This window comes from Ostrea edulis, chromosome 2 (genome assembly GCF_947568905.1).
Source record: "Ostrea edulis chromosome 2, xbOstEdul1.1, whole genome shotgun sequence".
Lineage (NCBI taxonomy): Eukaryota > Metazoa > Mollusca > Bivalvia > Ostreida > Ostreidae > Ostrea > Ostrea edulis.
The window spans coordinates 42,683,130-42,707,729 of NC_079165.1; the positions used below are offsets into that span (position 1 = coordinate 42,683,130).

The 24,600-nt window shown below is 34.4% G+C and overlaps 1 protein-coding gene across 2 annotated transcripts; it reads left to right on the forward strand.

The window, feature by feature from the left end:
• Window positions 1–2,079: 2,079 nt before the first annotated feature.
• LOC125667053 (papilin-like) lies at window positions 2,080–23,583 on the forward strand. Of its 2 annotated transcripts, XM_048900365.2 has the most exons (19): window positions 2,086–2,216; window positions 7,714–7,767; window positions 9,585–9,752; window positions 9,991–10,164; window positions 12,181–12,351; window positions 13,393–13,566; window positions 13,661–13,834; window positions 15,448–15,618; window positions 16,459–16,509; window positions 16,625–16,813; window positions 17,111–17,284; window positions 17,758–18,099; window positions 19,125–19,234; window positions 19,833–19,891; window positions 20,113–20,306; window positions 20,577–20,742; window positions 20,882–21,097; window positions 21,275–21,569; window positions 21,918–23,583. In XM_048900365.2, the coding sequence occupies exons 1-19, from the start codon at window positions 2,201–2,203 to the stop codon at window positions 22,026–22,028; spliced, it is 3,009 nt and encodes a 1,002-aa protein (XP_048756322.1). In that variant the 5' UTR covers window positions 2,086–2,200; the 3' UTR covers window positions 22,029–23,583. The 2 variants fall into 2 exon arrangements, with proteins under 2 accessions (XP_048756323.1, XP_048756322.1); XM_048900366.2 differs by lacking the exon at window positions 15,448–15,618 and having other exon boundaries at window positions 2,080–2,216.
• The last annotated feature ends 1,017 nt before the right edge of the window (window positions 23,584–24,600 follow it).

Below are 24,600 nucleotides of genomic sequence, written 5' to 3' on the forward strand. Positions count from 1 at the left end.
ACGCTGAATATTCAAAATGAAAACGTGACATTACTTATTGTTCAAGTGGTCTGAAGAGAAGATTGTGGTGATCAAACAATGGGAAAATATCGGATATTAGCTACGCTCCCTGTGAATGGCAATGATAAAATATTTATTTTACCCTAAATGCCTACTTCATTCAAACGTTTGCTTAATCTCACTCACATTGATGGCAAACAAAAGAAAGATAAGACAAAAGATACAGTTATGGATAGGAAATATACTGCACATTCATCCGAAGTCTTTAGGAGTGAATAGTTATGAATTAAACAGTCCTTCTATACTGTTTGATAGAATGCGTGTTTGATACGCTTTTTATCTTGAAATCTATTTATCTATTTAATTTCTGGGTGTTTCTCTAAATGTTCGCGAACGGGGTGCGTCAGATCAAAGTACATAGTGATATGGGGTAGTTGAATTTTTTTAAATTAATGATTGTTATTTCATTTCTTTTTAAATATACATCATTGTTATGAATTGATACTATTCAATTTTCACCCGATTACCTTACATGTGCTTGTATAAAAATGACTTCAGAGCATACAGTAGAGTAAAACAACCTTTATTTCACCATCGTAAATACAATATGTCGCGTCATCAGAGTTTACTTGATTTCTTAAAATATGGTCATGAAATGATATTATGTTCGAATAATTTCTTTTATTCTATCAAAATATGATTTCTTGAACCCTATGAAGAAAAGATTATTAAGGCATTTTTCATCAATGAAATTAAATAGATCCTGGGTTAACAAATTATTCAAACTTGGAAAATGGACGAGAAAATAATTTTTAGTATTTGAAGTGAAAATGATTAATGAACCGTTTAATTTTATTTTGAATGTTAGGACAAACATAAGGAGTGTAAATAAGGTTTTGAAGCGTCAAACGGACACGGCACGGCGATAAAGAGGATTGAGATGAAAAATACTGGACGTATTCGGAAGCCGTGGAAACAGATAAAGTACTAGTTATTCAATTTGACCCAGTCACCTGGCCAGTATTTGTGTATGAATTGATACAGACACTAACCAAGATAGCCTATGACTAGTCGTTTGTACAAGCTGAATATTTTTCGAGGTCAGTTATGAGCGATGTCAGATTTCTTGTAAAATTAGAAAATTTCTGTTGATCGAGTTAAAATCTTGAGTTCTATGCCGCTGATGTCGTGTAGATAGTGAAGAAACTCGACTGAAAATTAAATCTGTTTTGTCTTCAAAACATCTAAATTCCAAACCATGTAGCAGTTGCCTGTCACACAGAAATGTCCGGGTTTTTGGACTTTCTTGCTCTTTGTTTCGCATAATAATCATAAAGCATTGTTACAGTGTATACATATATACTGTTTTATCCAATACTTACTGTTGTAACCATGGTTCACCTTATCAATGATACTATCTTATCAATGATACTGTGAACAACAAGGAAACATTACTTGAAGTCAAAATTTTCCTTATTGTTTGACACAAGTATAGTCAGCACGGATTGATTTCGACCTTAAACTGAAAACTTATATTCCATCAACTTTTTTTGTCGGGGTTCATTTCTTCAAGTTCATAAAAGAATCATGTATATACCGCAAAGCAATTCCCAATAAATAATCAAAGGATCCCAACGAAAACGTAGAGAGATGGTATGTACTACAATAAAATTAAGTGATAGGGTTAGGTAAAAATTCATAGTAATCTTACATACAAAAACATGATACATAAGTACTTAAACAGAAAGTACAGGTTTTCAATTTTACTGATTCACAAGTAATGCAATACATTTGCAAGTTTGTATTTATTCTCAAAAATATACGTCTTTAGGAAAAATATACATGTATATATAATAGGAATTTCATGAAACGTTGTGGTGTACATGTATCTGTTTTTGAAAGTTCCAACGTGGTCTTTTAATGCACCAGGGTATATTGAAGGTGTCATAGGATGACGTTGGTCTTTTATCGATTCTCACCTGGGGACAAACACAAATATATGTACCCTCCTATCGATAAAAACACCTTGTAAAATATTTCAAATATGATTTTCAAAGACCACGTGGTTAGACAGGTACACAGGTGTATATGTTATCTCCCGAGAATAATTTCATTCAGTAATAGACGAATGATTGAACAAGTGACTTCGTGCCAAGAAATATACACCCGTACTACAGTGGACCATTGAGAAATAAGCATCATGTCTTCCAGAACTGGTATGGAATATCAATTTTATTCTAAATATATTTAACATTACCATCATTCATGATTTACATAATGTCTTCAGAAAAAGAAATCAATATGGAAGAAATAGTTGTGTTGTATACGACTGTATATTCCCAATTTCACTTTTTAAGATCAAATTCCTACTAGAAGAGCTGGAGGTGCGATAGTAGTTACTCTATAGTATCAGATCTTGAATTTTATTTAATATTTATTCTTTGATTTGTTTGAATTTTTCAATCATTTCCATGTTGAGATACTGTAAACAAAGTGAAAATTACATTTGACTCAAACTGTTCGCTTTTTGCGACAATGAAGTAACAAAGATGGTGACGTTTCACATTTGCCTCAAAAATGGCAAGAAAATCCCGAATTTTGAGACATATAAAACAAGTTCTTGTTTTAGTATATCCTACCCACTTAATATCAGACTTATACAGGCACTTTTATTTATGTACTTAAAATTAGAATGCTAGTGAATTTACAATATTTACATTCCCAATGTTTATTACAAATTGTAATGATAGTCATTTAATCACAAATGCGTTGCGACTGTAAACAATGCGCGTATGAATACAGATGAATATAGTACGTATATTTCAACGGTTAGAAATTTCGACAGGAGGGAAAGAAGAATGTAAATTTCAATTTTAAAAATACATGAAGGTGGTATGAACTGCAACGCTTCACGCCAGTAAAACGCTTCATGAAGTATGCAATCGTGAAGCGTCGCAGTTCATACCCTCATGTATTTTCAAAAAATGAATTTATTTCTTAAATGTAGTTCTTCAAAAAATATTGCTAGCACATTGTTTATGTCAAATTATGCTATTTAATTAACTGAATGAAAGTAACACAGCCTTTGCTAAGCATACGCACCGATCAAGTACACAAAATTAACTCTGGCCTTCGATTTCAGGCGATATTGTGCTTTGGTTTGGGATATAATCTGCTACAAATGCATACCAGTATATTTTGTTTTTGTTTTCCCTCAGTAAGACATGACCACATTATGGAGGTGGAAATAAAAAGAAAATCGCACTCTGTTGACTCGGATTTTTTTTTCTCTATGTGATCTGCTCGCTTAAAAAGAGTACGATGTATCAAAATTAACGCAACATTAAATTGGCACTTGAACAAATTGAATACAAGTAATCACTCTAGGGAATTTGTGATTTTCTTTTGTCCATTTCCAAGAATCCAATGATAGTTTCATTGAGAAATTAAAAGTTTTAAAAATCTTCTAAGTAAAATATCCAATGTATTACCGGAACTATCTGAGTATTTGAAATATAAAATGTGTATTTCGTGAAATGGATTAAATCCGTTCGCTTTAACGTATACTATCTAACATGTTTTAATAAAAATGGCAAAACTTTTCTGTCAGCATGCACACTATTCTATTGTTAAACCGTTATAAATCTCTCTCTATTTAACCGTATACCGTAAAACGTCCAGCAAACCCAGCGTTCGGACCGTCCAGTCTAATGAAAATCGATTCCAGTCTAGTGAAAACTCGATTCCAGTCCAGTGAAAACTCGATTTCAGTCCAGTGAAAACTCAATTCCAGTCCAATGAAAACTAGATTCCAGTCCAGTGAAAACTAGATTCCAATCCAGTGAAAACTAGATTCCAGTCCAGTGAAAATTAGATTCCAGTCCAGTGAAAACTCAATTCCAGTTCAGTGAAAACTCGATGATGGACTGCTCAGCCCAACGCCGAGTTTCTATTGCACCGTTTGCAGTAATCACATTAAAATATGCTAGTACTCGGGTGAGCTCGTAACCCGTGAAAGCCTTGATTGGTTTATTTCCTATGGGGACCTCATGCTTTTACCACGATTTAAGTCTTGGATATACTTTGATTAGTAAAATTTTCAAAATTGAAAAAAAGTAATACTGGATAAGTATAAATAAGCATGATAAAGAACTAATAGTATTTAAAAAATCATTATGAGCCAAATGCCTGATTTTTGTCAACAAGTGCTAATTTTTGTTTTTAAAATGAAACTTGCTATTGGGGGATTTAATTTTATCTATAAGTGTCTTATTGTGAGTTCAAATCCTTGATGTCATTGTAATAAAAGGTGTCTGAAAATTAGTTTACCAGATCTAGTTGTTCTTGTTGAAAGTGAAAAAGTGTCTCTGAGATAAGAAGGACAATCATTGTGGAAAAAAAATTAAAAACATGATTGAGAAAAAGTTGAGAAACTATTATTACATTAAAAATCCAACTTTTTCAAACTCAATACAAGAATAGATATGGGTTACTCCATATCCAAGATATTCGACTTTTAATTTACTTGAATTTTCACTATGCTCAGCTGATCTCTAACAAAAGACTGCACTTGTTATGAAACTGGTGTATAGTCCTTCATGTCCGTAGCAAATACCGTCACCAGTCTTTTGTCACTAACAAACAGTGCACACACCAGTGCTTGCAAGACATATGAAAAAATGGATAGATGGCACAAATACGGTACAAAGATATTTATGCTTTTTTGTCGAATGATAAAGAAGGAAATCGAGGAAGTTGGGGATTAGCAAATTTATTAAAATACAGCAGAAAAGTATAGCTTTAAAAATACTACATGAGAATGCGTATACCTATTAATACAACTTATTGGGGCACATACTTTGTGCAGGCTTAATTTTTGCTAAAAATTATCATTTTTATCACAAAATTTCCCTATCAAACCAGTCTTATTTCATCATTCTTCCCAAATTTTTCCTTTTATATCTGTATGGAAATTCAAAGCAAAGACATGAAAAAATTGAAATCTCTCGGAATAAATACAATTGTACTCTAATTTTTACCATGTAACAAATTAATGTGAACTTTAGAATGGCAAAAACAAGAAGGATTGATGTAATCTACACTTTCTCCAAATGTTGTGTATGGTATAATCATTTTTATTCAAACCTCCATCCGCGACAAAACATATTCCGTTCCAATCCCTTGAACCAGATAGAATTGAAAGGTAAATAAACGATGTATCAAGAGCAATACAAATAAATATTAAGCTGGCACATAGACAGTTAATTATACATGCTACTTCTTGTGCATTTGTACGAAAATTTCTTCACGGTTACGCGGAGCAATATCATTAATAAGAATGAGAGTACCAAACCCCCGCATGCATTACCCGGACGCAGTTTAACCAAGATTGAGCGGAGGTATAAATGTCTAGGTGTGTAGCGTGATTGGCTAATATCAAGAGTGAAATTATTTGGAATTGAAAGAAATATTATAGAGGTTCAAATTAATTGTCAGGATGAAGAATTATCGCACAAAATCGAGATATGACTGAAGAAATTACCATGGTAGGGGTGTGATTAAAATGAATGGTGTAATTTATTGCAGATTGCTATGTGTTGTAAAAAAGTACAAATATGGCCTATAAAAGGCACGGGACCCTATATAATTTTTGTCGTTTTTTATCAACACTTGAAATGAACTTTGAAATGTTTGCGGTCATTTGTTTAAAATTATTATAGTTAATTAGTGAGAGGGCCAAAGGTTAGTATTGAGGTCTATGGGAAATGAATTGGTACTCTTTTCTCTTAAAGGAGGATTCTGCAGAATCTGCATCATGGTATACATGTACTTATCTCTCATAAGGTGTAGAGAAACAGATGGACATTCTATATCATATTAATTGGTTTATGAATGCCGCGGTTAACCGTTACAATCGAAATAATCGTACTCATCTAAACAGACTGCTGTAGATTTTCATGCTTCAAGTATAACAGAAATTTGATTGAATTGAGAAACTCTTTCCTTGAATGATAAATAAATCACAAGGGAAGTCACAACAGAAAACAGATCTTGCTGATTCATTTTTAAAAGAAATGTTGAGCTCAATACAAAACTAAGTATGCATGTAGGACCACATATCAGAATGGAAAAAAAATATTTTGTATTTATCTTATTATCACATACAATCTAAACCACTTTAAAATATTGTGTCAGTGCAAAGCATTAATAACATTCAATTTGATATGACATCATTTGAATATTTCACAATCGCATAATTATACTGGACATTCATTATATAGAATTCAAGGTTTTATACTTTTATACATACATGTACATGTCTGTATGAATAAGTATATTTTTTCTAGTTTCATTAAAAATGTTTGAAAATTAGAAATTGCTACAATTAATTTTAGCTATTACCTAAGAACTGATTATGTAAACATGTTTAGTACTCGAGAATGAACTTAATCTAAAGCGCACATGTACATGTAAGTGCAATTACGTCACAAGAATGACTGGTGATAGCTTTATCTGATCAAATGATCTCTACATTCATCACGTAATTACACTTACATGTATAGGTGTGCTTTATCTGATCTAATGATCTCTACCTTCATCACGTCTGTCACAGAGTCGCACTTTTTCTCAGAACTGTCAAGGATAGGCCACATGTATATGCGCACTGCTTATTGATCAACCAATCGTATCAATGCATTGTTTTTATCGTTGACTATACATTTCAGTCGCATTCTTTCTGCCTTTGTGATTAGATACTATTAGAGTTATGAGATTGATCACTGTTCGTTATTACTAATTATATGATCATATATACGGGATAAAAATTCACGCATCACTTCAATGATTTAATCCATTGATATGTTGCATTTCAGCTGCTCCATTTAAAGCAAGCAATGTATAGATATGCATGTGCAGTACGAAAAAGTGCGTTTCTGGGTTTCCTTATGATTTTTGTTTTGGTGCATGTACGTTTGGTATTTTTATCTACGAAGCTGGGGCCCGTTTGCATGCAAAGTTTTCGAGAAATCCCAGCCAGGATCAGCCTATGTTAGCCCCCTTCCTCATATATTTTGTTTGAAGAGGCATTGTCTTTCAACAAGGACATAAAAATTATATGTAGAAAAATAAATCTGAGTGACAAATGGGACAAAATTACCGTGTGTAAAATTTCTCCCCAGTGAATTATTTACTTCCATACAATTATGGCTCGACCATTGTTTCTGAAAAGACAAAATAGATTCAAAATTCAAAATTACAACAAAGATGTATGAATTCTGATGTGCTAGTGGTGAAGTTTATGTACTGTAAAACAAAAAAGCTGTTTTAGTAATTTTGGTAACAATCGGCAATCATGGCTTTGGTACATACATTGTATAACTGTGGTATGGTCTCCTTTAAAATTTTGAGAATCAAAATGTTAAAATGAATATACTATTACAGTGCATAAGGAGACCATATTCATGCCTTTTGTACATCAGCGATAATCAAAGATTTACATGTTTCTTTTATACCGACTTGAACAGAAAATACAGTTTTGAATATATTTTTTTATATCGTGCTATTGCAAAGACAATGCATGTAGATTTCTCACTTTGTATTCTTGCCGTTTCCACATGCTAATGATGTACGCAGTTGATTGCAAATTTACTTTGATATGAAGAGATTCTAAATGAGACGAAAATGTTTATAAAATATTATTTTACTCTTTTACAGTAACATTTTTACTAGTTACCATGGCTTTCGCGAAGTCCATTCAGCAGGATACGGGTGAGTTCATTATAAGCATATTTACATTCTAATGTTTTTGCCTTCAGTGTCTTTACCGGCTATACTGATAATCATGGATGTGGTGAGGATGTGAACAGTGGGCGTATGAATCTTGATAAATATTGTAAGTCTACTTCAACGACTGGAAATTCCCAATCTAGAGATTGGGAAACTGACAGAAATGAAAGTAGAAGGTAATTTTAAAATATAGATAATATATGAGGGCTTTATGAAGGACTAAGGCGATTCATGAAGTATGCTGGCGTAAAGTGTCGAAATTCATGCCTTCGTGTTATTTCAAAAAACGAAATTTATTTCAAAAATTAATGCACCATTTGCATATATACGGTAGTTTATTCATGCATTAAAGGTTTTGATTCAGAATACTAACAATAAATTAATAGTGTTTTTGGAACAATATTTATAACCGAATGCACATATTGTATTGTATTTATTGATTTAAAAAAAACCTCAATCGTATAAACACATATAAGAAAGTTATCGTTTTTAAATTGCATGACAAATTATATAATACTGTAGGTTAAAATGTTGGCATATAAGTTAGTTTTTTAAAAGATAGATTTTGATTAATGAACAAATATTGTATCAGGTTTATCTACTTGTGAAAGGTGATAAAAATATCCTATTGGAATAGGTATGACGATGTGACAAATGTAGCATACCTTTAAATACTGTACATGTACAGAATATTGCTTTTGCTTTCGATATCTTTACCAATTGTAATGATAGCCATTTCCCCATGAATGCGATGCAATTGTGAACAATGTGCGTATGAATTTTGAGTACACTGTACATGTAGGTCTGTTTGAGTACACTGTACATGTAGGTCTGTGTGAGTACACTGTACATGTAGGTCTGTTTGAGTACACTGTACATGTAGGTCTGTTTGAGTACACTGTACATGTAGGTCTGTTTGAGTACACTGTACATGTAGGTCTGTTTAACGGCTGGCAATACCCACAGAAATGAATGTAGATTGTAAACTAAAAAAAAATTAATTTAGATCTTTTGTTTTCAAATACATGAGAGCATGAACTGTGGTGCGTCGCACTTTATACCCGCAAGTATTTTTAAAAAATGAAATTTCTGAAATATACATGTATCTTACTATTTTGGTTCGGTTAACGAAAACAGATGGGGAAATGACCCTTTTCAATCATTTTTCTCCAGTTCTGTTATCAACTTATATTAAACGGAAGAAATCATTTAAAATCTTTTTCAAATGACCGATATATTGATCTAAACATATTTTATTGAACATTGGATGAACAATTGGGAATAGATACAACGTCTGTTATTTAGGACGCCCTCTTCTATATGCAATTATAATTGCAATTAGTGTTATCAGACAAGGTCGATCAAAAGAATTTCTGCAATAGATTTTCTCGATAATCTGTTTTATCAGCAAGACATGACCCAGAAGATGAAAGTTGGACAGTAAAGGTTAAAAATCCGTCCCCAGTTTAGATAGATATGACAAGCTAGTAAACCCATAACGATCTGACAATGTGGTATCGTAAAAACCGGGTATTAACTGGGAATCGACAAAAACGTCATATACAGGTGATTTGATAGTTTAAAAAAATCAAATGCCTATTGTAAAGCATCATTTAAAATATGTCAGTAAATCGAAAGGATAGACAAGTACCACCGTTGGTGTTTTATGTACATGTATTAAAAAACCAGAGAGAGAGAGAGAGAGATTTATACGTATAATGTGTTCTTCTGTGTATCTGCGGGTGTTTTATCTTGAGGTACAAAATGACAATTCAATTGCAAATCATGCGATTTTGTAGTTGATGGTGGGTGGACCTCATGGTCTAACGCTTCTTGTTCAGTAACTTGTGGTACAGGCTCAATAATACGGCTCCGATTCTGTACAAACCCAGAGCCAAAAAATGGAGGAAAGACTTGTGATGGACTACCTTTTGAACGAACAGAGTGCACGAAAGGCCCATGTCCAAGTAAAAACTTCATTACAAAACAAGACGATAACTGATTTTATAATGAATATATCTATGGGAAAATCACGCCAAATAATCAAAAGACGTGTACTTTGATAAATTATGTAATCCACATTAAATCAATTTTAAACTTTTATAAAGTTTGAAAATATATCAAACTTGCGGACCATACAGTTTTAATTGATTTCCGAAAACAAGTGTATTCAAATCTTTTTTATTTCCTTATATTGTTTTACAGTAAATGGCGGATGGTCGCCATGGACACCATATTCAAACTGTACCGCGACGTGTGGACAGGCTTTCCACACCTCCACCAGGAAATGTAACAATCCGCCTCCACAATATGGCGGCAGGCCTTGTGAGGGGAACGACACAGATACAGAACTTTGTAGGGAACTTCCGCTTTGTGCAGGTCAATATGTATTTCATTTCATCTTGTAGCTTTTCTTTTCAATAATGGTATGATCAGTACATATTAGAGTTCTTTTCTTTTTTAAAGTCAGGAGAATTATTTGCAATACAATTCATAATGTATTCCTTAACTGGTGAATTGTCAAGAATGGGTTGCTTGTCTTATTGACATATTGAATGTGCCTGTATAATACATAAACACTCATACCATTAAATTATTGCTTTATCTTTTTAGGTTGTGTATAATATTGTACGTTAACTGTGGTCCGTTTTTTCTCATCAAACTTTGTCTGTTGTTATCGTTTTCTCTCATATTCTATATTTCTTCTCGAGATCCACTCGGTCAATTTCAACCAAACTCCTCACCAAGCCTTCGAATCTGTTTCCTGTCCATGAAAGATAAAAATCGGGTACAATGTTTTTAAAATACGTCTTCTCGAAATTCCCGCAACCAGAGATTAGAAACTTCCACAGAAGTTTCCATATCTATCGTATAAAGATTTTAATTTGTCAATAAGTGACCCCAGGGGCTTTTTTCTCTCGAGAAAACGAACGTGCAATGTGTCAAAATCTAACACTCTGTATGCAAGCAAGATTAAAGTGTGATCAAAGCTAGCGTGACTCCCGAAATCTAAGCGGACCGAGCATGGGGGTTTAAAGCTTTACATGTCTACACAACTTTTAAAGCTCTCTCTTTCTCTCTCTCAAGACCCACAGATACAGATAGTCAATTGGAAAATTATTCGCATGTATCAGTTTCAAGTTCGTTGAATTTTCATATGTCATGGTATTTGTTGTTTTAATAACCAAGTATGGCGAAAATAGTTTTACACGAGAACATACAGGAACAAGTGGTTTATAAACGTCCTCTCAAGAAGCACAAGGGAACCTTTGTCAAATCAATATACGAACGTCTCCTTGTGGGGTATATTTAAATTGACCCTTGGGTTCCGAATAGGACAGCAAGGGGGGTTCAAAATATGTAGGAAAAGATCTATAAATTCTATAAAATTCTTCTGAAGAAAAAATGGCTATGATTTGGGTAAATACTAATAATATCACGTATAGATGCATAACCATGAAATGGAAAATAGGTTCAACTCTTAGTTGAATTATTTGAACGAAAATTTTGAAAAAATAGCTCCCCTCCATCAAACAAATAAAGGGGGTTATAAAAGGGGGAAATAAACAACAAGGCTACAAAATTTAGCAAATTCAGTTTTGTTTGTATGCGTTTGTTGATTTTACCCAAAGCTACTGCATCATTTTCAGTCAAACGTGCTTCATTTTATCTTTGGGTAAAGGCACATTCCCTCAATACGTCATGGGTCTCCTTCGTATGTACAATAGAGAAAGGCCTGTGACTCCAATTACAAGGGTACCCAATTTTGGAGATTGAAAAAATATTAAATAAAGGTATTTTATAATGTGTTCTGTAGTTTTCGATTTGGATATAGCAGTTTATCGCTAAATAGCGTCCAAATCGAGTATTTCTTGACATATTCAAGAATCAATAAAACATTTATCTATTGATATCACCCCTTTTGTAAAGATTTAAAACATTTCCAAAAGCATTCTATATGTCTCAGTTTGGATCATTCTAGCCTCGGAGAATTTTCACATGCTTAATCATATATTGTCTACAGATGTGAATAATTGTACAGTATTATACTTTTAACGTATTACAAGAACAGATGTTAACCAAGAAAGCTCATTTTAGCTAAATCAGCTAAAGAGAGCAGAAAATGAATTAGTTTCACAAAAGATATGCATGGCTCTGGTTGGCAAATGACAAATTTTGACATACTAGTATTGTTGGGTCATGATTAATACTCAAATTTTATGATTTTATCTCCGTAATAGCAAAGTGACGATGGTAAGCATTGAAAATCGTCAACACCTTTGTTTATACCATCACCAAATATTTAAGCGTTGTACCGATATTTAGAAGAAAAGCATTAACTAGTTAATAAGTCTCCTACTCTACAATATTCATTTGAATGTTTATTTCTAACAGTCGACGGACAGTGGGGTAGTTGGTCAGCATACGGTGAATGTTCAGTGAAATGTGGTAATGGAACAAAGACCAGAATGCGCACATGCAATAACCCCTCTCCGCAATACGGGGGTTTGAATTGCGCGGGAAACTCGAACCAATCTATAACCTGTACAGCGAATAAGTGTCCAGGTATAAATTGATTCAAAGTTGCGCTTGTTGGTCAGTTTCTGCAACCGCTTGCTTTTGCACTATTTTTATGCTTGCGCTATCACGAACGCGAAGTCGTATTGAACTAAATATGAATGCAGAATCACAAATGTTTACATTTCCTATGAGGCGAAGTTAAAGATTGTATCACTTCCACATGTAAGTCGCCATGGCGCTGCACTTTCCGTTCACTTTTGAAATCACTTAATTGCTTTTTGATTTTTATCTTCAGTCTATTTTGGTCATGCATGTGTTAATGGAAATGGAAATGCTTACAAGTTTCGAGTTATCAACCAATCAGCATTCAGTTCATATATCGGGTGTTGACCAAGCGGTCAAACAACGATATTAGGTTTAGTGGTATTCTTATTATGTAATTTTGGTGTTGAAGGAAGAGTGCCAATGTATGGTTGTGTTAAATCATGTCATTGTTTATCAATTACTAATTACAATAATTATAATGATATACGGCAGAATCAAAGCCCCTATTCCTAATTGCATCATTAGGACAGCAGCCCGGATTGCATACATATAAAAATGTACGCTACAATACGTACCTGTACGGTATGTCGAACATTTTAAAAAGTAACGAACATTTATACTTGATATATATTGCATAGGCTTTGGATCACATATATAGTTTATTTACTTCTTCGTAAATTTGCAATCAGTTAGAACCCGCACAGCATATTTTCAGCACTTAAAATGGTATCATTTAGTTTATGATACTATAATTCTTAATAATACTCATTTTAATTTCATACGTATAACGTTCAAAAATGTACCAGAGTAGATACAGCTTCTGAAATTGCAAAATGGCGCCGCGGATACTTTAGGAACCACGTACTTCATTGACGAACAAGTAGAACACCAAACCCGATAAAAGCTATTCGGTTTTTAAACAATGTAAAATCTATTGCTTTGAATAGGCTTTTTGTTTGTTTTGGGAGTGGCTTTTTTGTATGATTTTGTTGTTGTTGTTTTTATAAATACTTTATTCCTCAATGATTATTCCTCTAATAGTTGATGGAGGTTGGAGCGCTTGGATGTCAGCCGGAAGTAAATGCTCCGTACCATGTGGGCACGGATCAAAAATAAGAATCCGCTCATGCAACAATCCTGCTCCAGAAAATGGCGGTCGTGACTGCCCAGGACAAACTTTTGAATCTACTTTCTGTATGCTGAAAGAATGTCCTGGTAAGAATTGAAATCCCAAATCGGTCTGGATTTGAAACCAAAAATTATGGCTTATAAGATGACATTTATGAAACTTTCATTCATTCTGCTACAGTAAATGGTGGGTGGACGCCTTGGACACCATATTCAATATGCACGGCAACATGTGGCGTTGGGTACCAGACGTCTACAAGAACATGCACAAATCCGGTACCAAAGGCTGGCGGTTTACCATGCCCTGGGGAGAGCAAGGACACTCGAAAATGTCGTGATCTTCCTTTATGTCCGGGTATGATGTCACTTTTAACAGTGTTATATCTAATGATTAATGCGAATTGGTCCAGCGTTTGGAAAAATCTAAACATACTTACTTTAGAAAAGTATATACATGGGCTGCCTGTCGAGTCTTACACTTATAAATTTATAATATGCTATGATTGGAACTAACACGATCAGTAAAAACAATCGAGGACAGTAGGAAATATTGAAAACAAATCTGCTGATTTATATCTTATATTCAGTGGCGGATTTAAGGAGGGGCACAGTGCCCCCCCCCCCCCCCCTCTAAAATTTTCAAATTTAAGGTAAAACGTGGTCTCTTGTTTAGAAAAATGTAAACGATAAGAGGAGCAATAATTTCTTTCACTCTCAAAGCAATAAATGACAAAGTGTTTTGATTTATTGAATTACTTTTATTGGGAGAACTTACATTTTTTCCAAAAATTCTCAAAATTTGCGTCATTTTATTGATTTTCCTCCATCAAAAATGACAGAAAATAGTAAAAAAAAAAAAAAAAATAAATAAAAAAAATTACTACATAGGAGACATATTTGAAGCCCTATAAGATCTGTAACCCCCCCCCCCCCCCCCCACTCCTAACCACAGTTCCTGGATCCGCCCCTGATATTGTAATATTAATCGCAGTAAGGCGGAGAAGTGCTCAAATATTCAAACATTAAAATGTTCATGGCACTTGGGAACCATTCGTAAATTTTAAAATATCAAAAAATGTTCATGAAAGAGTAATCATATGAAAGGACACATTCACAAATGTACATGCATTTGAACAAATTTTGTAGTTTAAAACGATATAGATAATTATTTTATAGAACTTTATAAGAAATGGACCGAATTTAATAATTGCAGAGAAGTTGAAGCTTATTCTTTAGTAATGATTTCTTGTAAATCATTGTACTTTAATTCACACCTATGGACAATTTATATTGAAATCATATAACTAGTTCAGTATTGCATGAGAAAGATTGACCATGAATGATATGCTGTTCACTTATAGAAATTCATTACGAAATTTCAAAGAAGGAACGAAATGTTGTTTGGCAGTTACATTTACCTCGGGATATTACCTGTAATCATGTGTTGAAAACTGGATTCACACGTAAACGTTACAATGTAAGAAAAACGATTGTGCATTTAGTAAAGTAAACTTTCATAAAAACTAATCGTTAAATGTCTCCGTATTTAGATAATCTAGTGAATGATTTACTAAATACATATAAAATATTAACACTAATTTTCAATTAGATAGGTCACTTTGTTGGAGATGTATGATGTCAGGATTTCTCGAAAAAATCTCAACTTAAGTTGGAGTTTTCTCTTTTATTTGAGCAGTCAAAATTTGAGTAAAATTTCAGACTTAAGTCCAAGTTTCGACTTAAGTTTATTCTGAGAAATCCATGCCAAACCATCAACTTTACGAATAATCCTCGTAATGAGCAAGACTCTATCATGACGGTGCGAAGGTGAAGCATAAGGTTTTCATAATCGGAAGTGAAGTTTTAGATATTTACCAAGCATATCTCGATGACACTTCACCATACAGTACACATGATATCAGCAAATGTTTGTAAACTGTAGATTATAGACATTATTTATTCTGTTAGTTAATGGACATTGGAGCACATGGTCGCCATTTTCTGAATGTTCGGTCACATGTGGTAACGGTATAAGAAATCGAACACGTTCCTGTACCAACCCCGCCCCTCAGAATGGAGGTTCTGAATGCAATGGTTCAAACACGGACACTGCAAGCTGTAAAGCAGGCATCTGTTTAGGTAGAGTTGTGCAACAGATACGTTTCCCACCAATGTTTGTAGAAGTCTTTGTTTGAACATTCACCACCTTGCCAGCTAACCCATTTTTTCAAATACTACCTGTAGTAGTTTTTCCTGTTCACCAATTTGTATGCGTGATGCCTTCCGCTAAATTCCCTTACAGTTGTCTATCCTGCTTGCCTTTTAATCTTCATTAACAGTGGCGTAAGACTATACTATCCCTTCAATTCAATCCTTCTGAATCAGATACGATTTCCCTAAATTGTAATGCGCAGCTGCAGTGTCAAAAATATGTGCGAAAAATCATCACTCCTTCTCGTGCACGCCTATGTTTCAATTTGTTTTACTTATAAATGTTTACATTTCGAATGTTTTTGCCGTTGATATTTCTACAAATTCTTATGTTATCCTTTTCCTTATAAAGGTTTTGTGGTTGTAAACAACGCGCGTATAAATACAGATAAATATAGTGCGTCAATTTTAACGACTAGGAATTGTGACGTCATCAACATGCAACAATTTGAGCAACGTTATGAAAAATCAATGAAAATGAGCATTTTCATTTTATTTGTTTACTCGGTGAAAGTTTTGCCCCAGCTTTCGCCCACGTTAGATAATAATGGGCAATTTCACACTTTTCAGGTTCCATACTGTCAATAGCACCATGTTTTCCTTTTCAATGAACTTTTTGAAAATACAGTGATGTGTCTGATTCTCTGACATTTTTAAATGAATTATGAGATACTATTCGTTGTCTTCACCTTGCATATTGTTAAAGATATCTTTTAATAATGGATTACATTTATGATAATACACATGTATCTTATTTATTTTAAACAGAAACAACTACGCTTTCGCCCACAACACGACCACTTCTAACAGACCTACCTAGTGAGTGTAAAGTTTTCTCCTTTTTTTCGTCAGGGTTTGATGCACTAGGATTTTTACACTAGTCTTTATGAACATTGGATATTTTCCAGAATACCTAATATTCATTTTGTTTCAGCTACATCAAACAGCGAGAAGGTTGATGGTGGATGGACCTCATGGTCTAGCGCTTCTTGTTCAGTAACTTGTGGTACAGGCTCAATAATACGGCTCCGATTCTGTAAAAACCCAAAGCCAAAAAATGGAGGAAAGACTTGTGAAGGACTACCTTTTGAACGAACAGAGTGCACGAAAGGCCTATGTCCAAGTAAGTACAACACATAATGTATATCATAGCGACAGGTCACGTGGATCGTAAAAGTAGAGTGACTTTCACTTAAAGAACTATGCAATAAAACTTTCAAATACAGTTTCTTCTGATCGTTGTCGGTTCAGAAAAGCTATCATAACTTCAATACTTTTTCGTGGTTATCAATTCCGTGTTTGGACCAAAATTCCGTTGATGCATAAATGAATACATATTGTTCATGTGCGTCGTTGATCACGTGATTTAATTGTCAATAATGATGACGCTAAAGTGACCTATTTTCTCTATTGATGACAGTAAATGGCGGATGGTCGCCATGGACACCATATTCAGTCTGCACCGCCACGTGTGGAGAGGCTTCCCACACCTCCACTAGGAAATGTAACAATCCGCCTCCACAATATGGCGGCAAGCCTTGTGAGGGCAACGACACAGATATACAACCTTGTAGGGAACTCCCTCTCTGTATAAGTAAGTATCAAATATGATTAATCAATCGCATTACAAAAGTCTTGTCCATTTCCAGCTAACCTTACTGTCGCAGATCGAATACTTTACGAGTTCTTCTATTGATTATTATGTGAAAACAAAATTTTAATAAGTATTCAAAAATGTTAAAAGAATTTGTTCAATCATTCATTTACATGTATGTACATATTAGAGTAAGTTATTATGCATGGTAGGTTTTTTTCGGGGGGGGGGGGGGGCAATTTTTCACTCACATTGAGACGTCACCAGCTGTATGTGATGTGGCACGAATTTATACCTTTTATTCGCGTAGAAGTAAGATTTCCTAACATAAAGTGTCTTCTATTCTAAAAATGAAACCTACCAATTTTCATGATGATAGATGAATGAAAAACACATAATCAGATCTCAATTCAACCTACAAATGTAACATTCTTTGAACAGGTCGTTAATTTCATGTCGTTTCATATTTTCAGGTAAAACAACGGAGAGCACGGACGCCAGATCAACCTCAGACCATCAAACGATTGTTACATTGACTCCGCCCGTATCAACCACCAAGCAATCAACAACGGCGTTTGAAACAACCACTGCATCCAACCCAGATACCACCCTAAAGAACACCCACTCACAAGTGACCACAGAAATCCTAACCTCAGAACTCAATCATGAACCAACAACCGTTCAACGAGTTACGACAGAAAATATAATTCCCAAATCTACTTATGAAACCACAAAGCAACATGTGTCAGAGTCCCGGACCACATTGCCGACAATAGTTCAAACTTCCCCAGATGCACACATAAGGCCCCAGATAGGTTTGTGATATTCGTGATTTTCGGGCACTTTTATTACGTTCTTATTAAAGGTACACATGGTCCAACTTTTATATTAAATTTTGATAAAGATATATATACCATAGCATTCTATGACTAAAATAAAACAAAAACCTCTATTTTAAAAATACGAATACAAAAAATTACGGTTAAGTGAAAAAAGCGTTTCAAAATACAGCCTGCCATTCTACTCGATTTCTTTCCGAAACGAGCTAAGTGCTGACCACGTGACTGATTTTTTTTTTTACAATATTAGCTGCTATTTCCCTGTCATTTTTTAATCTGTGTATATGTAACTACACTTCCGGTGATTTGGTGTTTTTACACATCGTCTAATTCATTGACTTTAGTCTGATCTGTCCTTACTCCTATATCTACATGTACAGTCCCTAAACTAGATGTCAAGACTTACCAACGCTATTGTTTTCTTTCCGAACTAATGTGAAGGCGCGCGCAATGCAAACATGAAAGGTAAAGATAACGAACAGTGATCAATATCATAACTCCTATAAGCAATACAAAATAGATAGTTAGGCAAACACGGACCCCTGGATATACCAGAGGTGGGATCAGGTGCCTAGGAGGAGTAAGCATCCCCTGTCGACCTGTCACACCCACCGTGAGCCCTATATCTTGATCAGATAAACGGAGTTATCCGTAGTCAAAATCGGTGTGCCAAGAACGGTCTAACAATCTAACAAACATAATATATACGCGTACGTTATACAAATAAGGCCATGAGAATTGTCCGAGAGTTCAAGTAGTCAAGAATGTAATTAAAACTTTCGACGTATTCTTTTCATTTGGGATGAAATCAAATAGTTTACGTTGCATAAATTATAATACATTTATATCATCATTTATATAGATTATATACTGTGTTAGTTTGGGAATCAAAAATTTATTATCAGTACATATGTGCCTTTAAAATTGTTGATCTGCCTATTGAGAAGAAGTCAAGTCTTAATTTGCAGTTTAAGTATCATCTTTATATACGCACATTGTAGGTGTCGTCGTCGTTTCGTTTGCTGTCTACATTGATAAAAGTTTCGATGACAAATTACTGGATCAGACAACAACATTGTACAAAGAGACGGAGAAAACTGTCCAAGAAGTGGTATGTCATTGGCGTAGTATCTAATAGATTAAATTAATCAAAATGATCTGTATCCGGAATAGTTATTGCATAAGTGCTAAACAGACCTATGAATACCTTCTATGGGATCCTCGGGGTGGCTATAAACAGATCTATGAATACCTTCTATGGGATCCTCGGGGTGGCTATAAACAGATCTATGAATACCTTCTATGGGATCCTCGGGGTGGCTATAAACAGACCTATGAATACCTTCTATGGGATCCTCGGGGTGGCTATAAACAGACCTATGAATACCTTCTATGGGATCCTCGGGGTGGCTATAAACAGATCTATGAATACCTTCTATGGGATCCTCGGGGTGGCTATAAACAGACCTATGAATACCTTCTATGGGATCCTCGGGGTGGCTATAAACAGATCTATGAATACCTTTTCATTGTTGTTTATAATATACATGTGCATTAACGTAATTAACCCGCAATACCTTCGTCTCGTGAAGGCCTGCTTAGACCTCTTTTCATGTTAGCTGTTTTGTTGAAGAAATTACTTTATACATTGTTTATTTGACACAGTGCAATATACCAGTATCTGTAATATTTCTTTGTTTTATTCATAGCTTATTCAACGGTTCAAAAACACCCCTGGCTTCCTGATGGTTACAATAAATAGTTTCAGGTAAGAATACAATTATGACAACCTTTCAAAGAATGTATTAAAGATACTGAATTCATGTTGCATCAACTGGTGTATCAAAAGTATACATGTATACATTCTATTTATTCAGCTATGGAAGCATTCGTGTGAACTATTATATATGCATGTATACATTCTATTTATTCAGTCATGGAAGCATTTGCGTGAACTATTATATGCATGTATACATTCTATTTATTCAGCTATGGAAGCATTCGAGTGAACTATTCTGTGAATCTGGACGGGACAGTTTTGTCAACGAAAGAATCCGTTGATCATGTTGAAGATCAGTTACTGTCGAAAGCCACCAAATGGGATCCCAACGAGCCCGTCATTCTTGGTTCCCCTGTCAATGTCAAAAAAACCACTAAAGATGTTAAGAAACGAGAAATTTCAGGTAATTTGTTTCAACATATAACAAGAGATGTTCACTCCTTCTAGGCATCTGATCCCACCTCTGGTGTTTTCAGGGGTCCGTGTTTGCCCTATTCTTAATTCTGTATTCTTTATAGGATCTACAAGATTGATTACTGTTCTTTATCTTCACCTTTCCATGATTTATTGATAATGCAGTTGAGTGTGTTCCTATCCCAGTATCAATGCTTTTTAAACAAAAGTTCATATTTGGAGAGTATAATAAAAAGATTCTTTACTGATTTGTTTACAGATGTGTTGGTAAACGAGCGGAGTAAAGTTTGTACTTGTCCTAGCTCTGACTATAAATGTGACTTTAGTCAGGGACTAGCTCAGTGTAAAAACCTGTGTATGGAGCTCAAATGTGGTAAACATGGAACCTGCTTTGTCGATTCAAAGACAAAACTACCCAAGTGCTTGTGAGTGTTAATAAACCTTTGGTATTCTTATTCATTACAAAACATTGATAATTGTTCTCAGTGAATTGTTTGGTGATATAATTTTGAAATACTGCGCAAAAACGAAAGAGATTCTTGCACAATTCTTTTGTGATTTTAGCTGTCAGCAATCCAAAGACTCAAAAACTGTATATCTGGGAACAAATTGTGAAAAAACGAAGAAGATAGCAGACAAAGAACTTGTATCAGATGAACCAAACAACATGACGGTCATTGGAATCACCGCGGGAGTCGGCGGGGGACTGGTTATTTTTTTTCTCAGTGCCATAATCTGTGTCTGTAGAAAAGTCCAACAACAAAAGAGTCTTATTGAAAGGTCAGTGAGTTCATTGTCAACCAATGATTTTATAAAGAGCCATATTTCTACTTTGGATATTTTTAATCATGTTCATCCACCATTGACCTCTAATTCCTATTAAAGACAAAAGTCCAGATTGATTTTAATATTTTGAATGTGTTGAATGACACGTTACTAATCATGCTTTCTTCACAGTTCTGTATCTTATAGCAACCGGAGTTCTCTCGATCATCTTGATAATCTAGAGGGCAATACAATTTCCAAACAAAACGTGTATGTCGATTCGAACACTACACATAATCCTCTTTATAAAGAAGATGAAGATGGCAAATTAAAGACCAACTCGGAACAAATAGTGAGAATATTTCTGCACGTGGGACCGGAAAAAGACAGAAGTATGAGTCTGCGCAGCTTAGCATCTGTCCATACCAATGGTGAAGAACAGCATGTTTACATGGAGGGTGATCATGTTGCGCAAAGAGATAGCATTGTGAGTCTTGAAGCAGTTATAGCAGTACATTCTCTTTTTAATGTGTGACATGGGTGGGGGTGTCATACATCTGTTGTACACAAGCGCTTTCACATCATTGTTTTTCTTTTAAAGAAGCTCAACTAAAATAAATGGTGATAACTTAAAAGAATGAAATTTAGAAATAAAACTAATATATACAGGTTTTTATCGTAAAATATATCACTACCAGAGCTTTGCCCTGGACTCATTGGTGAAATCCCTAAATCTCCTGCCTTAACTTGCGTGCATATTTATTAGGCCATAGTTACACCCTTGGGTTATCATTGATTTTAAGTCGTAGTCATGTAATACTATTTTCCATCATAGGTCCAAGGCTCACCAGAGAGACAGTCAACAACTTACACTGAAAACGTGGTTGACTTGTGTACATCTTACACGGAGTCTTCAAAGCACCCCGAACAAGAGGATCGTTCGTGAAATCACGTGGTCAAGGATACAAATAAACTTCGTCCAATTTATTTTATGTCAATAAGGCTTTTAAATCGTCTATGAATTGTTTAAAACTGTGCACTGAAATAAGCTTAGTGTTGTGGTGTGTCTTGTTCTATCCAGTAATGAATCACACGCTTATATTACGATGCTTTCACCCTTTTTTACACGTGCTGGTCGCATTGTTGGTGCTAATATATTTATATTTTTATATGAATTTTACAACTATATAGTGCATTTCACCTTACAAATCAAAGGGTGAGATAGAGTAACTAGTTTATACTGACTGTGTGTGTGTGAGAGAGAGAGAGAGAGAGAGAGAGAGAGAGAGAGAGAGAGAGAGAGAGTAACTACTTTATACTGACTGTGAGATTGTACACCCCTCTTATATTTTTATTTATATTAATGTTGCTTGATACAGTGTAACTTGCGTATCAGTGGAATATGTTTGTGTTATGATATAACGCCTTGATTCTTAAGTTATGATATAGTAAGAATGTGAAAAGAAGTTTTATCAAAATACTTGTCCTGTATGTTATGTCAATGGATATGAGGGCCTATCTATGACTTGTGATTCCTAGGGCTGTTTTATAGTCTCCATCACAACCCCCACAAACGAGGGTTTAGGGAAGGTATATTGGAATCGGCATGTCCGTCCGTTTGTATGTCTGTTTTCCTGCAAACAAGACTGTCTGGACATGTTATCAGAAGCTAGCGCATGGATTTTTCTGAAAATTTGTCCATTCTTTATTCATTTTATCAAAGTGTGTGTGTGAAATTTTCATTATGATTGGGCAATTTTTCTTCATTTTACAGGTGTTTGTATGATTTAATGGACTTGGTCATTTTGCTGTAGATCTTGTAACGACTGTTCTTTCGTAGAGTTATTTTTTTTAAATTTCCTTTGTTGATGTCAGCATTATGAACCCTATAGATTTATATAATAGATGACCATTCCAATTACATTTTGTCTGTCAAAGACGACATTGTAAACAAACTCCTGAGCTATAAAGTACTGCTAGTGACTAATAACATTCTTTTCTTTAAAAAACAACCCAGCAGGGGCACAATGTTTAGTCCATCTCTGGATAGTTCTAGTTCATGATCAAATTATTAATAATGGAGAAAAACACTGCACTGCTTATATGTGTGTACATGCTGTAGCTAGATGTTTTGTGCAATTTTCACATTTCTTATATAAAAACAAACCAAAAATCCAAAGCGTGCAATCTTTTTATTAAAAACTTCTTCATGTTAAAACCAAATCATTGCAGCATAACACACACACACACACACACACACACACAGAGAGAGATATCCAAACTCTTTTGAAAAACAAAATCTTTATACGCACCAGATTTTACAATATCTTGATTGCATACACAAATTTTATCGGTACATTGTTCGCAACTTGTATAAACTGATATAGGTACATGTAACTACATTTTCTGAAGCAATTTCTAATGACTTGCTCATATTTCACAACTTGAGTGCATTATTTTGTATTTTTGTTAACCTTTTTAATAAATAAATTAAAAATATCTTTCTGTCTTCCTGTCATTTTTTTTTTTCGTATTTATATCTCGAGAGGATATCTAATAGATTATATCAACGTGATTTTCTCTCTTCTTCATCCAACCCTTTTAAAATTGTGTATATATTTGTAAGACTTTGCGTATCGAATCAGTTGAGAGACACCACCATATACAGGTGATAATGGAATATTGCTGTATGAATAAGGGAAGTTGATGATGGAGAGACTGAAGTAATTCCGTTTGTCATCAAGTTGAGTTGTTTGTTAGCAGTTAACATCCATGTTTATAAAAAAAAAATCCAAGTAAGAAGCAGATGTTGAAGACTGGTGTCTTTTATTTCGAGATCACTGGGATATATCGAATCGCCATATGATTGATTTCGCTGTTTTCCGCCACACTCCACAATTTTTCAGTTATCTGGTCGCGCCCAGTTTTTTATTGGTGGAAGAGAGAACCCAGATACAATATACCTGGGAAGAGACCACCGACCTTCCGAAAGTAAACTAAAGGATCCTGTAGATATATCTAAATGTCGAGTTGACAGCCACAGCAGGAGATTTTTACTTCTTGTGTAAAAGCTTTGAATCAATATAAAGACAATATAATGAAGCTATTAAAGGAGCAAAATTGTGGCCATGGGAATTCCAACAGACTGTTGGAAGACCTGGTCATCAAAGACTATGTATATATTGTCAATGAGAATTTCCTGCATCGTATGCGTAGAATCAGAGTGGTGTTTAACAGTAAATGTTGGATGACTGATCACAAGATAAGAATATTTCCGGGTTCCATATTTATTGAAGAAGCAGATGGCTATGACGACAAAAAGCGTTGTCTTTAATTCATCGTGAGGAATGGTCGTATAAAGTGTCGAAAAGTCATTTGTTTATTAAAAGTTGTTGATTTCTCAAAAGTTTTGCGATTTCAAATTTACCAAAAGTTTTTAGAAATTTTTTAGAATCCACATTTGCTTTCACCATTTCTCGCACATGTTACAAAATGTTGAAGTTTCACCTTAATAAGGC

What these genes read in the sequence shown, in the direction of transcription:
- LOC125667053 (XM_048900365.2), top strand. An exon ending in TACAGCGAATAAGTGTCCAG is followed by an intron (nt 12,352 to 13,392) that starts GTATAAATTGAT and finishes TTCCTCTAATAG; the next exon opens with TTGATGGAGGTTGGAGCGCT. An exon ending in GGAACTCCCTCTCTGTATAA is followed by an intron (nt 17,285 to 17,757) that starts GTAAGTATCAAA and finishes TCATATTTTCAG; the next exon opens with GTAAAACAACGGAGAGCACG.